The sequence below is a fragment of the Onychostruthus taczanowskii genome, unplaced genomic scaffold, assembly GCF_017590055.1.
Source record: "Onychostruthus taczanowskii isolate IOZ18803 unplaced genomic scaffold, ASM1759005v1 scaffold77, whole genome shotgun sequence".
NCBI classification, from domain to species: domain Eukaryota; kingdom Metazoa; phylum Chordata; class Aves; order Passeriformes; family Passeridae; genus Onychostruthus; species Onychostruthus taczanowskii.
The window spans coordinates 5546940-5560885 of record NW_024505561.1 but is presented as its reverse complement, the minus strand read 5'-3'; the positions used below and the strand labels follow the sequence as shown (position 1 = coordinate 5560885).

The 13946-nt window shown below is 36.6% G+C and overlaps 2 protein-coding genes across 6 annotated transcripts in view; one reads left to right on the top strand and one right to left on the bottom strand.

Moving 5' to 3' along the window:
- FGF14 (fibroblast growth factor 14) overlaps nt 1-7540 on the top strand; it is a 378598-nt gene extending 371058 nt beyond the window's left edge. For all 5 annotated transcript variants that reach the window (XM_041423406.1, XM_041423404.1, XM_041423407.1 and 2 more), the window contains one exon: nt 757-7540. In XM_041423406.1, coding sequence (XP_041279340.1) covers nt 757-893 — 137 coding nt within the window. In that variant the 3' untranslated portion in view covers nt 894-7540. The remainder of the gene's footprint in view (nt 1-756) is intronic.
- A 507-nt stretch (nt 7541-8047) lies between these two features.
- The window catches only part of ITGBL1 (integrin subunit beta like 1), a 123701-nt gene continuing 117802 nt past the window's right edge, over nt 8048-13946 (bottom strand). The window contains exons 10-11 of the mRNA XM_041423398.1: nt 10224-10337; nt 8048-8743 (exon numbers count right to left, since the gene is read on the bottom strand). Coding sequence (XP_041279332.1) covers nt 8652-8743; nt 10224-10337 — 206 coding nt within the window. The 3' untranslated portion in view covers nt 8048-8651. The remainder of the gene's footprint in view (nt 8744-10223; nt 10338-13946) is intronic.

Below are 13946 nucleotides of genomic sequence, written 5' to 3'. Positions count from 1 at the left end.
ATACATGTATTTCCCTCAAAGGATTTGAAGTGGTTAGATAAGGACTGAAGCCAAGGAAAAAACTTCTAATTCCTCTGAGAATTCAGTTAATAGTTTAATTTAACTTCTGCATTCAGTGGAGATCAGTGGCTACTGCATATGTTTTTGGAAATGAGGTAGGAAAAACCCCAAACAACTTTTGTACTCTCCACATATCCTGGACATTTCTTCAGGACATACATGAAGAAAAGACCATGGCCAAATTCCTCAGATTTGGAAGACTGATGTATATGTAACTTTGTGGAACTGGACCCTAACCTAGTCTTGCAATCTATGACTAAGAAAGAACACTTAAAAAATGATCCCATTTTTTAATTACCATATATCTTAACACATTTTACTTCAAAAAGCTTGCATGTTTACTTAATGTTTATTTAAGGATTGCATATACATATACATGGGTATACACATGTACGATTTTGTGTGCCTTATGCAAAGAAAGAACACTAGTTTTTTCATTTCCAAGAAGATATAGTATCCATTAAACAAGCAAGAATGCAGTTTCCTACTACATTTTTAAGTCAGATGCAGAAGAAGTGTGAGAATTTTGGAGGGTCAAGGAATTCTATCAGTGGTGCAAAACCAGCATCTGTCAAATTAAACAGTTTTTCCTCTTGGTATGCAAGAGGAACATAGAAAATTAATCCTCTTTGAGATGAATTCTCATATGCGATACATTGTTTAAAATGCTTCTCCCTTTCTCTTCCTTCCCCTCAGTTGCCATGTACCGAGAACCATCTTTGCATGATATTGGAGAAACAGTGCCAAAGGCTGGGGTAACTCCAAGTAAAAGCACAAGTGCATCTGCAATAATGAATGGAGGCAAACCAGTGAACAAGAGCAAGACGACATAGCCAGATCCTCACAGGTGTTGTGACTTTACTGAGTCCCAAGTACAGTTGAGCGATTTATCCTTGCCAGACTTCCCCTCGGCAGTGTCTGTGGATCAGCTTGTGGCAAGTCACCAGCTTGCCCGTTCCTGTTTCTGAACTGAGTTGTTGCAAGTGGATAAATCTCAACATGTAGCTCCACCACAACGAGAAGACACCTGGATGAACCAGCTAAACTCAGACCATGGAATGCCCTACCAGATATTGGAATGCCTTTTTAATATCTTTTCTGTGACTGTGACACTTCATGTGAATGACATACTTCACAAGTACACTTGATACCTTGCCTGCTGACAATTGCCCATAATCCCTTTTTGAGTCCAGTTTCAGCAAAATCCATGTGTTTAAGTTCTATTTTGTAGCACACAAATAATCAAGTAATTTCTAGTTAGATGCTGTAAACCTGTGCTATTATGGATTTCTCTTCTTCCCTTTTTTATAAGGCTGCTCGCTCCACTGTTTGTGACCTTTTGCAGGGATTGTGTTTCTCTATAACTTAAGTGTTGCCGGTGGCTTAGTTTTGAAAGCAATCAGGGAATCAGGAAGCCTTCAAAAATCTACTATTAAAAATTATATCTATAAAGAATAGGATCATTGTCTCTGGCTTAAAATATTGATTAAATGTGAATACTCTTTAGTAACAGATACTGTGCTTCTGAGGTTGGCATTAAAGTGGAGGGAAGAGTGTCAAACACAACCAATGGGGAGTTTTCTGAAACGTGTGTTTGGCATCCCCCTATAGTTTCTTTTTGTGTGTGTGTTTTATACATATCACAGGCTTACTGGTAATGGTAACATTTGCCTTGCCCAGCGAGCAAGACCCACTCATTTTTGGAAAAGTGGGTCCAAAGAATTTTGTAGGCCTTGTAGGCCTGAATTAAGGCTCATTTTTCATCTACTAAATCTTCATTGTTTGAAAAACAACCACCACCAATAAAAGAGAAAAAAGTAAGACTAATCAGAATTGCGCTACCTAAATCCATTTCAAATATAATCCTTTCCTGTTTTTAAGGAACTGAAATTAATGCCATTGTTATTTTTGGCTGAATCCCACACCTACTTAGCAAAGCATGGGCAAGGATGTTGTTGTGTTCTTTTTTGCAGCACCAATGCAAAGGGTAGTTACAAATTATAGTTTAATATTTCTGGTGTTTTAAAAAAAGACGTTTTAAAACTGGACATATTACCAAACTTTATTTTTATTTTTAGCTAAGCATGCAAAGTCCAGTCCTATGTATTTCACTGATATCCCAGTATGTACCTCCACCCAGCTTCCTAGGATAACATGCCCACCAAATTGCTAGATTGAAGGTGCCTTGCCTTGATCTCTATACACTGTACTTTCTCCTACATGAAACTAGAAGTAATCAAAAACATCATAAAATTGAAGCCTTGGATCATATTACCGGGAACAATATCAACCCTTTGAGTTTGTCACTTGTGAACAATTAAGCCAGTGTTGCGGGGGATGAAGGAGGGCGAGGGAAAGATTTAGAGAATGCCACAGAGGTGCCACTGAGGTTTTTGCACACTTAGTCACAGGCTTTCAGAAGATGAAAAATATAGACACTCTCTGTATGATTAAGAAGGAATTTGTTTCTTAGAAATGGCAGCAAAGATCAAACTGTATCTCAGTCTGGAAAACTGTGTGGCAACACTCTCTTGGCCTCTTGCTATTACCTTGATATTTTAAGACAAAAAGAGGAAACCATCCCTTCCTTTTTTAGCACTGTATTTCTGGCAATTTGTTTTATCACATCTTTGTGCTGAAGTCCCTGACAGAGACTGCTGATTATTTCAAACTCCCTCTCTGCTCAGCTGAACAGTCTCATTCAGTCTGAATGAATTCTTCATACTAATTTTCAAATGTGTTCTGTTTTTATAAGCGACATTTAGTGCACTCTTCAAGGAGGCTACTGTAAAGCTGCTAAATTCTAGATAAACTTTTTCTTTTTTCTGTAGATCAGACTTCTTTTTGTATGTCTGATAAGAGAACAGCAAGATAATGCTTGATGTTGGGTCTTTCTAGGGAGGGAATGAGTTAAGCATGAAGCCCTCTATCCATGTAGAGAAAAAAAAAATACAAACCTAATCTAAAACTGTGATAAAAATGCAAAGCAACTTTGACTTAAGACTGTGCCCTTGCCTGCTAGCACTAAATCTGTGTGCGCAGGGAAAACAACACTTTATTAAAAACTTCGGTGTGCCCTTCTCGTCCCATCTGGTCCAGTGGGATTTGTGCACCATCCCTGAGAAAACAAAATCAAACCAAAGCAACTCAGATGGCGAGCAGGGGGCTTGCTCTGCGCTGCAGGACCCAGGAGAGGCAGCAGCCTTGGCGCTGCGCTGGCGGCCAGCTCCCGCCGTGGCCCCAGGCCTTCCTGCAGTTGTAAGAGAGAACTTCACAATATTTCAAGTAAGATAAAACAGCTGAAGGCTACATTCTCTCTCACCTGAATTCGTGAGGAGGGAATACACGACTTCATGTCCCATTCAGCTATCTTCTTATACACCCAGTGTAAGAGCCTGAGCAGAGACAGGGCTGGAGACCAGGCTGAGCCATGCACGGAGGATCTGGTTCATTGCCTGATCCTACATAAACATTGTTTTCAACATTAACCTTTTGGTCCTGAGTAACTATGATCTGTGAACCAGTTTGGGAGGCTGTAATTAAGGGCAGATTTAATTTCTTTAAGCAGTTAGTACATACTGGAAATACAGCTTTTTGCCTTTTTTTTTTTTAATTATTGTTTTCTGGTTTTGTTTCTGTGGGCTAAATTCATACGAGTGTTTAATCCAATGAATTAATGTCCTCATTTTTTTTCTACAATCTGTTTAAACATAACACAGGTATCTTTGTGCTTTGTTTCCTCCCTTTAATTTTGTCTTGTCTCATCTGTTGCATGGGAAGAGGATGACAAGGATGAACTAACTGCATGTTGTAGGCTGTGTCTGTCAAAGAACTGTTGGTCAGTGTTAAAAATTTACATACATATATGCAAAGAGTTTGTCTGCATTGTATAGTTTGTGTTTATTCTTATTTGTTGTATACACAGATTCAACATGATGAATAAAACATTTATATCAAGGCATACTGGAAACCAACAGAATAGTTTATGTAAGAAGTAGACTGTGCAAAGCATCATTTCCCTGGCCACAGGATGGTGAAACTTCATGTAAATAGGTTGGCAAACTCAGTTCTCCCCTTTTATCATGCCAAAGAAAATTTCAGCTCCTTAATATAATACCTCTCTTGCTGTTCTCCAGGATGAGACTTCACCATTTTCTTCCCTCTAAAATTAATTTTGCTGTTAAGTGAAAGCTGTTTTCAACTGTCTGTTACTACTAAAGTACTGTATAGTAAACCTGATGGAATCAATTTGTATTTACAGATGGGGGTTTTTGTACTTACATGTGCAGCTGTCCGTGAATCTGCAGCGTTCCAGGTCTTTTGCATGCATGCGTTGTATTTTGTTCTTCTGGGTTTTCTCTAATCTCTGAGAGACTGTTCACACTGAAATCTAACCTCATCTTGCCATTTTATATGTTAACACTGCACAAAGTCATTTCTTCTCTTTTTTGATCTGTATTTCAGCTACAGTTCTATTTGGCAAAATCTGTCACACCTGCACAGTTTTAGAGATCCACTTTTGAAGAGATATGAACTACTTCAACAAAGCACCATTTTGCTGTACTTCAAAAATTTTATAAATTCACAAGAATCCTTATGAGATTGCTCACATGATAGAGCCTATGGAAGGGTCTCTAGCTCCTTTTAAGTGCTTTGTAGTTCACATAACAGCTTTTGCTTAATTTTCTGGGTTTTTTAGCCATTCTCAATTGATTTTTTAATATACTGTCATTTTCATAAATGTTGGTTCTTAATAAACCCCTCCCAGGCCCCCCCCCTTCACGAGATATAAAGTACAGCAATTCACTTTGACTATGGTATATAACTGAAACAATACTAAGAGCCCTGGCTTTACATACATATATATGGGGAAACATTTTGTCTTGGTTTAAAACTAGTTTAAGCAACGAGGTATGAAAGCAGCCGGTTTGGTACATGCAGTAAAAGCGTATCATGATGATCTATCTGTTTATTGCTATAAAGATTACATTATTCAGCTACATTCAAATGGGAATGGAAGCAAAATTAGACTACATAAGAAGGTTCTTTTTCTTTTAAATGGCCCTTTAGATAAATTCATATTTCATGCAATGCATTCTGAAATGTTTAATAACAGGGTTTGTTTTCTGTGATGACTAATGCAAATGCTATGACTTCTTTTTAAAGATGTAATAAATTTTTTTGTTCAATTACTTAGTCAGAAACATTCAACTTAGCTTCCTTCATCCCAGTATCATTTAGCTGTATCATTTAGCTACAAAGTGAGATGCCATTCTGCAAAGAAGCAAGGACAATATATCAGAAAAGTGAGAGCAGCTACATGATCAAATGCATCTATGTGTTTCTAAGAAAGAATATAGCCAGTAGAAAAAATAAAAGAATCACAAGCAGGTTAATAAATTATAGAAGTAAATTATCCACAGGTTTTTCATAGGTGATATTACAGATATGTTATACACAATAGGTGTAACCCTGCAAGTCTATTATAGAAGCACTGGCACATTTCTGGATTGTGTTCTTTCTCACATAAGAAGAAAACAAGGCTATAATATATTTTTGTTTATAAGCTTTATCAATCTAATCAGTAAAAAGTCCCCTTTTATCCAATTTGGTTTTGCCTTTTGCCACAGGCCTGGAAACAGGTTTTTACCGTCACTAGCAATGAAAAATCAAGCAGTAAGTTTCACTTCCTTATGCCTCTTCCTGCATTTACAGTTTATGTATCTGGAATTCCCATCACAGGGAATGACATAAGGGAAAAAGTTAAAAATTTATTAGTACAGCTATTATATTCAAATATGTGGAATAATAATCTTATTCCTGCTGATTTCATTTTTCTAGAGAGGAAATGAGCCACAAAACAGATATGCTTGGTGTCACATCACCAGTTACCTCAGCATGAAGAGCAGGGGAAATGTTCAAGCAACATTATAGGAAACAAAAGAAATATTGGAAAAGAATTAATGTCTACATTCCATTTTTAGTAGTCTGAGTTAATACTTTATGGTTTATAGTAATAGCACAATTTTGTTTGATAATTGCATTTAAAGGAACCACGGAGAGTAGCTGTCTTAGATATTCTGATTTTTTTTCCATATATAAGTTAAAAACAACTGACATAACCCTTTTTGAAATGCTATGGCTACATAATTCACCCAGTAGTCAAAAAGGTTGGAGCTGACTGGTATTAAAAATTCAAAGTAAAAATTACTTTATACTCTTTAAGTATATAAATTTAAAATTAAAGCAAGCAACAAAAATGCATCAAATACAACACTGGAACCACCTAAAGAATTGTTCTTTTATATATGAATGAGTACCTGAAATACCACAGCTGATCTACAGTATATATAGATGTTTTGATGCCATGAAAACAAGTCAAAAGCATCTACTGACACCAGAATAGAGTTTTGATTATGTACTATTTTCTTAATACAGTACTAAATATAAACGGAAGGAAAGCAAGGAGAACTTTGTATCCTTCGTTGTTTACATTCTGATTCAGCAGATGAATGTATATGCAAAAAACCCAGTGATTATGAGATGATTCAGGTCAGTGGTATTCATTATTCATAAATATAAATAAAAGCAACAATTTGTGCTCTCCAGACACTAAGGTTGGCAAAAATGCATATATGCTAAAACTTAAGAAAATGTTCTGGTTCAGCTCCATGGAGTTTTAGGGTTTTAAGTATAAAATATAAATTAAAATTTGAAGATGAATTTTACTTTGAAGATTCTTTATGTGTTATGAATACAGTTTAGAACTCTGCCTGATACTTGGTTATCTGGTAAGAGAGTAGCTAGCAGCTTTGGGATGTATGTCTAGTTATTTATCTGCACAGCTTATATATAAGTTGGATGTTTGGTAATGGTACTCCCTGAGAATATGGGCTTCACAAACTTCATTTTTAGAAAGAATAGAGGTTAAGAGGAAAAAAAAGTGGTAGTTAAAGAGCAAGCTATATGGGACGGGGGAATAATAAAGCAGTTAAATAAATTAATTTGAAACTTTGCCTTCTATCCCATTTACCATTGTATTTTCCTATTTCAAAACTGTCCTTTCTAAAAGAAAAGTAATTTCTAGAGTAATAATGGAAATACTTTTTCCTGTTAATACAGAGTTTTATTATTTCTGAGTCATGTACCTCTTCAAAAATCAGGACCTTGGCACCTAAACCACAATGTTAAAGTTTGGTATCTAAAAGAAGTATTTTTGAGCCATTTAATCAATTTCCTGCTCAATCATGGTTTCACAAAATGTAAACACTTTTGAAACTAAAATGTATATTTCTTTTTTTTTTTTTTCTCTAAAGAATTCAAGGGCTGCCAAAACTACATGTACAAAAAAATAAGAGACTCATATGTAAATAAGTTAGGGAAGTCCCAATAGTTGTGCATCGTTCATAACTCAATGTGAATTTCACACTGAGCAGCATTTCACCATTGGAAAATAAAAATAAAATTTTTGTTCATACCACTGCTTTGTTTGTATTTACTGTATTAAAACTTTAATTACTTTGTTGGCATTGTCCAAACATCTTTGGCTGAGACCAAGCTACTGCATAGCACAGATGATTTTTCAAGTCAGTTGACTTCAGGTTCCCCACTTCTATGAAAGCAGTTAAATTCAGTGAATTCCATGTGTGACAGGGCAATCTATCTTGAACAGTGATTTCTAAGAGTAAAATCCTAAAAGTTACTAATATAAAAAATTGCACTTGCTTTACATGTAGGAGGCAGCTGTAGATACGTAGAATGGTACAAGAGAAGTACATGTGAGTTGCAGAATACATATGCAGAATAGGCAGTCTTACTTTTATATCTTTATTAGTTTCACTTCATATGTTTCTATAGGTTATGTATTTTAAAGTATTGTAATATGTAGATTAGATAACCAACTTACTGACATATCAACCACAGAAACTAAAAGTTCTCCTGTGGAAAAGGTTCCCATTCAAATATTTTGGGTCTTCAGTCTATGAGTGTCACGTAATTGGACCTCAGTTACACAAATGACCAAATAAAAAATCATTAATATTTTTATAGGCTTCCTTACAGTTTCTCTCAATTTATGAGTTGGTTCATAATCAGGATTGTTGGAAAGAAAAAAATGGGCCAAATAATGTCTTTTTCAAATACCATAAAAAAATCAAACTAATTATTTGACAATATTCCACTAGTGCTACTCTTCTACAGGTGAATTGTTGCATACTGACAAGAAGACACGGTAACCAAGTAAATAATGTTAAAAAAAGGGTCTTCTTATACCTTTGCCTCAGGTTGCTCAAAGAAATAGTCATTACAGGTATAATATCGGTTCCACTGAATTTACAAAAAATCTCTGGAGAAGTTCCATAGGCCAGTATTTTATGACTTCACCCTCTAGAGCATGGGCTGTCGTGGTCCCTTGTTTAGTTTTCTGATGCATTTCTTTAAGGAGCAGATCCTCAAATGTGTTCTAAGGTATTTACAACCATGTATGTGTGCGTTCATGCATACCCACACCCAGATACTTTTGAAATTAAATGTCCTAGCAGCCTAAAGAAAAACAAACAAAAAATAACCTCCTCAATCTTTTACATCCTCCATTAAGGATATTCTCTCCCCAGCCAGATTTCACAAGCATTTCCATTCCATCCTTCCCAGCACTCACAGTTTCCACAGGTACAAACACCGTTACCTAGAATAGAATGAATAAAGGATAATTATAATAATTGAAATGTACATTAAAATGTGTTTTATGGAAGAAAAAAGCTATGCTAAAGTAGATGTATTGTTCCTTCATCATCCCCTTTTCCTTTGGAAGGAAGCAATTACTGTACCATTGCATTAAGAAGCCACCCCACACCTATACTTACATGGCATTAATAGCGTGTTCTCAATAATTCCATCAGCAGTATTGCAAATATTGAAATTGTGTATGGTGAAGTGTAATTGTGTACACCAATGTTTGTACCCAGCTGGTGAGGCTAAGTGTTCACACTGTGCCTCCAGGTACAAAGAAAAACAAGATTAACTATTATTCCTAAAGAAAAAGCCATTAAAAGCTATCACCAGAATAGCAATTAAACCATGGCTTTGAGCATGAAAACTTTAAACCTAAAATCTCAGAAGTGCTATACAAATAAATCCTATCTCAAACTCTGTATTATGTGAAAAATGTTCTGGCCCTATTTTGCAACAGTGGAACAGTTGAGACCCATCTATTGATTTTATTTAAATATTTTTATGACCTTTGGATGCCCAGTTTGAGACCTCTATAACTGTTGTATCTAAGTAAACTCCTCTTCCTTCTGACTTTATGAAGATCCACGATTGGGCATTAGAGCTACTGATAAGGCTCCTGTTCCTGCTATACTGGCTAGTTGCCTCCAGAAAATGACCCTTGCTAACAGGGCTAGCTGGAAGAAACAATTTACTAGTGTCAGCCTTCCCACTATAATAGGCTGTCAGAGCTCTTCCACATCTAATAATTGCTCAGCAAAGATTTTCTAAAATTAAGATTTGTAACAGGAAGCAGCCAGTGAGTTAATTTAGCAATTCCCATGCTATTTCTTGTCACTATGCTTGTCACAAGGGTTTGCTGGCAGCCTGCCCATTTCTATCGACATCTGCCACCTGCATATTCAGACAATGTTAAGGTGAAGCTGCTTGAATCACTTACCATCACAAGAAAAGCTATCAGCTATTCCAGCCTCCCACCAACAACTGTCTGATTGCTAGGAAGCTCTCTTAACCCACACAACTATGCCCCTAACCTGTAAAAATCTATTTTACAAACCCACCGGTGATTTTTGGCTGTTATTTAAATGCATTACATACATGGAATGTCCAGTAAAAGAGCAAAGGCTAAGGAAACCATAATGATGACACTGTGTTCCTTGCCAAAAACCAGTAACTTGTAGTCTATTGCAGAGAGAATTGTTGATAGATTCCATAGCTGGCTTACTTATTAAAATTCATACTCAGGCTTTTAACTGCTGTTTTGAAACCTTAAGTTGATCATTGCACTGCATGAAGAAACAATTACAGCAGGTTTGAATAACCAGCAAATGTACTTCCTCCATCAGTGGTGAAAGGAGAAGCTGGGCTTTGTCTAACATAATTCCCATCAACTCAGTTTGTTTCCTGAAGCAATTAAGTGTTAGCCTGTACTGCACCTGTGCAAATGAGACCATCATGTTTGTCACAGTCTCTGTCATCGCATTCACAGAAATCACCCGAAATGTACCATTCCTGGGGTGAACAGATGCACTTTCCACAGTGGCAGGAGCCTGAAATCACAAAAATTATTACACACAGTCAAAGAGTACTCGCACATTCAAACTAGAAAATAACAACCCAAGTCACACATATGCACACATACGCACATGTGCATGTGCACAATATTGCTGCCTAAGAGGCTGTTGCATAAAAGAAAATAATCAAGCTAAAAGCCTTTTGAATGAAAGGATTCTTTTCGCATGAGTATGATGGGATGTTACTACTAATAGCTTTGATCCTGCTATTTCAATTAATCAGGACTCACATTTTGAAGCTTTCTTTTGGTTTTAGAGACCTACAATCAGGGCTTCTCTCCCCAGTAACTTCTTTCTTTTTTTTTTTTTTTTTTGTATTAGCAAAGCTGAAATTGTCCCCAACCCATTGTTACTGAAGGCAGTAAAATCACACCCAGGAAGAAAAAAGTCCTCCTCATCTAAAGCTTTTAGGGGTGAGTTCACAAAAGACCAGCAGTGCCCAAGACTAACATCTATAGACCCCCAAAATCCTCACCACCACAAATGAAGCCATGAAGCTTCTCCACCTCCCATGGACTTACTGAACATCTGCTATAGGTCAGAAAGAGTTTGTGCACATAATGGCAATTGCCTCGTTCCTGCAGTGTGCCCTAACACACTTCGTTGGGACAAGCTGCTCTCCTCCTCAAGGATGTCAGGCCACACGCTCACAGGCAAAGCAGTGACTGTGTGGTCAAATTCAGGTGATGCTATAACCCATGGAGCACCAAAAACCTCCCTTGAAGAGAAGACTCTGAGACATCCTTACTCTCAGGAGAAGGTTTGTGGCTCTGAATCGTGGGCAATAACAGGTGCCCCTGGACAACCATGTGTCAGGAAGCCTGAGAAGTGTGTGAGAGAGGCTTTTCTGCAACTAGAAATGCCACAAGGAGATGGTAATTCTTCCTGAATGATTCCAGCATTTGGCTGAAAAGACTTGGCTTTTACAGATCTCATCTTCAGCAGCCTGACCCTATGCAGATTTCAGACACGTAAACACTGAAGTGGGGATCTTAATAACTGCTAAGCAAAAATCCTTTTGTGGACCTAGCCCTAAGAAGGGGTAACAGCAGAAATCAATGTTAAAAAAAATAAATTAAAAAAAACCCAGATAAATTATAGCAAAAAATATATGCAAAATGTTCAGGGGCTGAATTAAAAAATCTCACCAAAGAAGCTGTTGACCTTTTACAGAAGATGCTTATAAATGAGTTAAATTCACTTGAAAATCCTAGCTTCCTGCAATATTTCCAGAATCATTCCATTAAAGAGTCACCAATGTGTTGAATGCAGTATTACAGAAAAAAATATATAGAAGGAAGCTTGGTTATGTCAGAATATAACCTAAATAGAATTCATGGGTTACTCAACAGGGCCTGAGCCAAAGCCTATAAAATCGTGCTTTTCCATCTTCCCACTTCTTTCAGTGACCTTCGAATAAAATCCATAGTAATAATCCTAACACACTTAAAGAAAAAAATCTGTTGCATCTGTTGATAGCAACCAATTTTCCATTGCTTTTCTCATAAATACTGAAGCTTAATTCTTGAAAACTTCAGAAGAGCCTCAGCAGAGTATCTAATTTGTAATTAAATATGTAATTTAATGCTTATTTAAAATTCACAAAAATTAACTCATTGCCTAATTTTAGGGAAATGCTTTAACTTGTAACATATGGAACATGTAAATATATTCAGGAAGAGCTAGTGATTAGAACATTTGAGGATGGAAGTATTTGATTAAGCATCTACTTTCTTGTGTGGGTTCTGAGTATTGCTTACAGGGCCACTGGCATAGAAAATACTGACATTCCCTACAAGGATCAAAAATGCTGTTGTATAAGGAGACAGTGGAGGATAGCAGATATATCACAGGGTTGCTTTATAAGAGGTACACTAAGATATACTTGAGGGTAATTTAAACAAAATACCTCTGTTTATATAAACTGCAAGCTACTGACATCTGAAAACAATGAGGAATAGTATGAGGATTTTAGTGAAATTACAACAGTTATTACGCGTCTTACACTGTAATAAGCCTGGAGTGATTCTGCATCAGCAAGCACTGATCCTGCTACTGAGGGATGCCCACAATGTTTAAAACTGTTTTGCAGAAGATACAGCAAATTTAACACCAAGTCAAGCAAGGAAGATAAGGCTCCAAAATGCAAAATCTGTTAGGGAAACGAATGTATCGAGACTTTTGCCTGAACAGGGCATACTGCTCTGGGAGGCTCCTCAGTTTAATTGAGTCTAATGAGTTGCAGGGTGTTTCCTGGGATCCCAGCCAGATCCTCTCGAATGGGATTTGGCTCATTACCTTGCCCACATCCTGCACGGTCACAGTCACCATGTACATCCCTATCTTTACTGCCAGGGAGGCAGCAGCATGGTGGGTGTTGCTGTTTTCCTTGGGAAGAGCTTTTGCTACAGGTGGCACAGTCAGCGAGCCAAGATTCTGAAAACAGCCTAGGAATGTGGATGCCCAGCTTTGCTTATATTAGCAGAGTGCAATTTTCTGATAGTGTTCAGCCGTTATCTGCTGAAAACCAGGACTCTTCACAGTCTATTAAAACCTACATACAGAAACTCAAGTTATCCTCAGTCCATTTTAGCACTTGCATATCATGGCTAGGTTTCCAACAAAAATGGGAAAACCATCATTAGTGCACAGGTTCAAAATTCCGTTTTATTTGACCAGTAATATTTTTTTTTTTTTTTTCTCACTGTAATGAATCAGAAAGAAAAATTTGCCATTTTGGTTCTTGGATAGTGTTTCACTATGAACGGTGTTTTAAACTATGAACAGCCAGTAAGATGATTTCAAGATACATAATTTAACATCAAGAATAGATTTAAAAAAAAAAAAAAAAAAAAAGGAAAAAATGAAAAAAAATAGCATAGCAGCAAAATTTAAAATAATATTATATATATAATTTATAATTAGACTGTCTTTGGCTGTGATCCCCATCGTGCTCAGAGAAGAGGCAAGAGATCAAGAGATAGTAGCCTTCTTGGATGTTTACTGGCCACACACTACTGTAGATGTCTTATGGAGGCGACTTCTCTAATGTGTGCTCAGGGGCCAAAGAAATTTAATCCAAAAAAAAAAAAAAAAAAAAAAAAAAAAAAAAAAAAACCCCCATCACTCTTTCTGTGTATGGATTTAGGATCACAGAATGGGTCAGTTTGGAAAGGACAACACTAGAGCACCTTTCAGGCTGCTACACATCATAAAAGTGACCAGACCCCAAACCACACCCTGGCATCATAGACAACAGAGGTTAAAAATCCTTGGTATCTCTGCAAATTCCTCATGGATTACCAGCTCCCAAAGCTTCAAAGTTAATGGTACCCTTGCAACACATGGGTAAAGCTAATTGTTCTCACAGTAAGACCCACAGGCTGGAATAAATAGCTCTCAGCCATCCTTACAAAAAATAACAAATAATATGAATATTTTAAAAATCAATATAATTTTTCATGTTTATATATATACAGAATCTTACATAGTACATTTTATTGATAACAAGCATATTCCTTCACCTTCATGGTTTATATAAAAAAATCTCAGTAAGGCACACATTAAGAGAAAAAAGGTTAACCT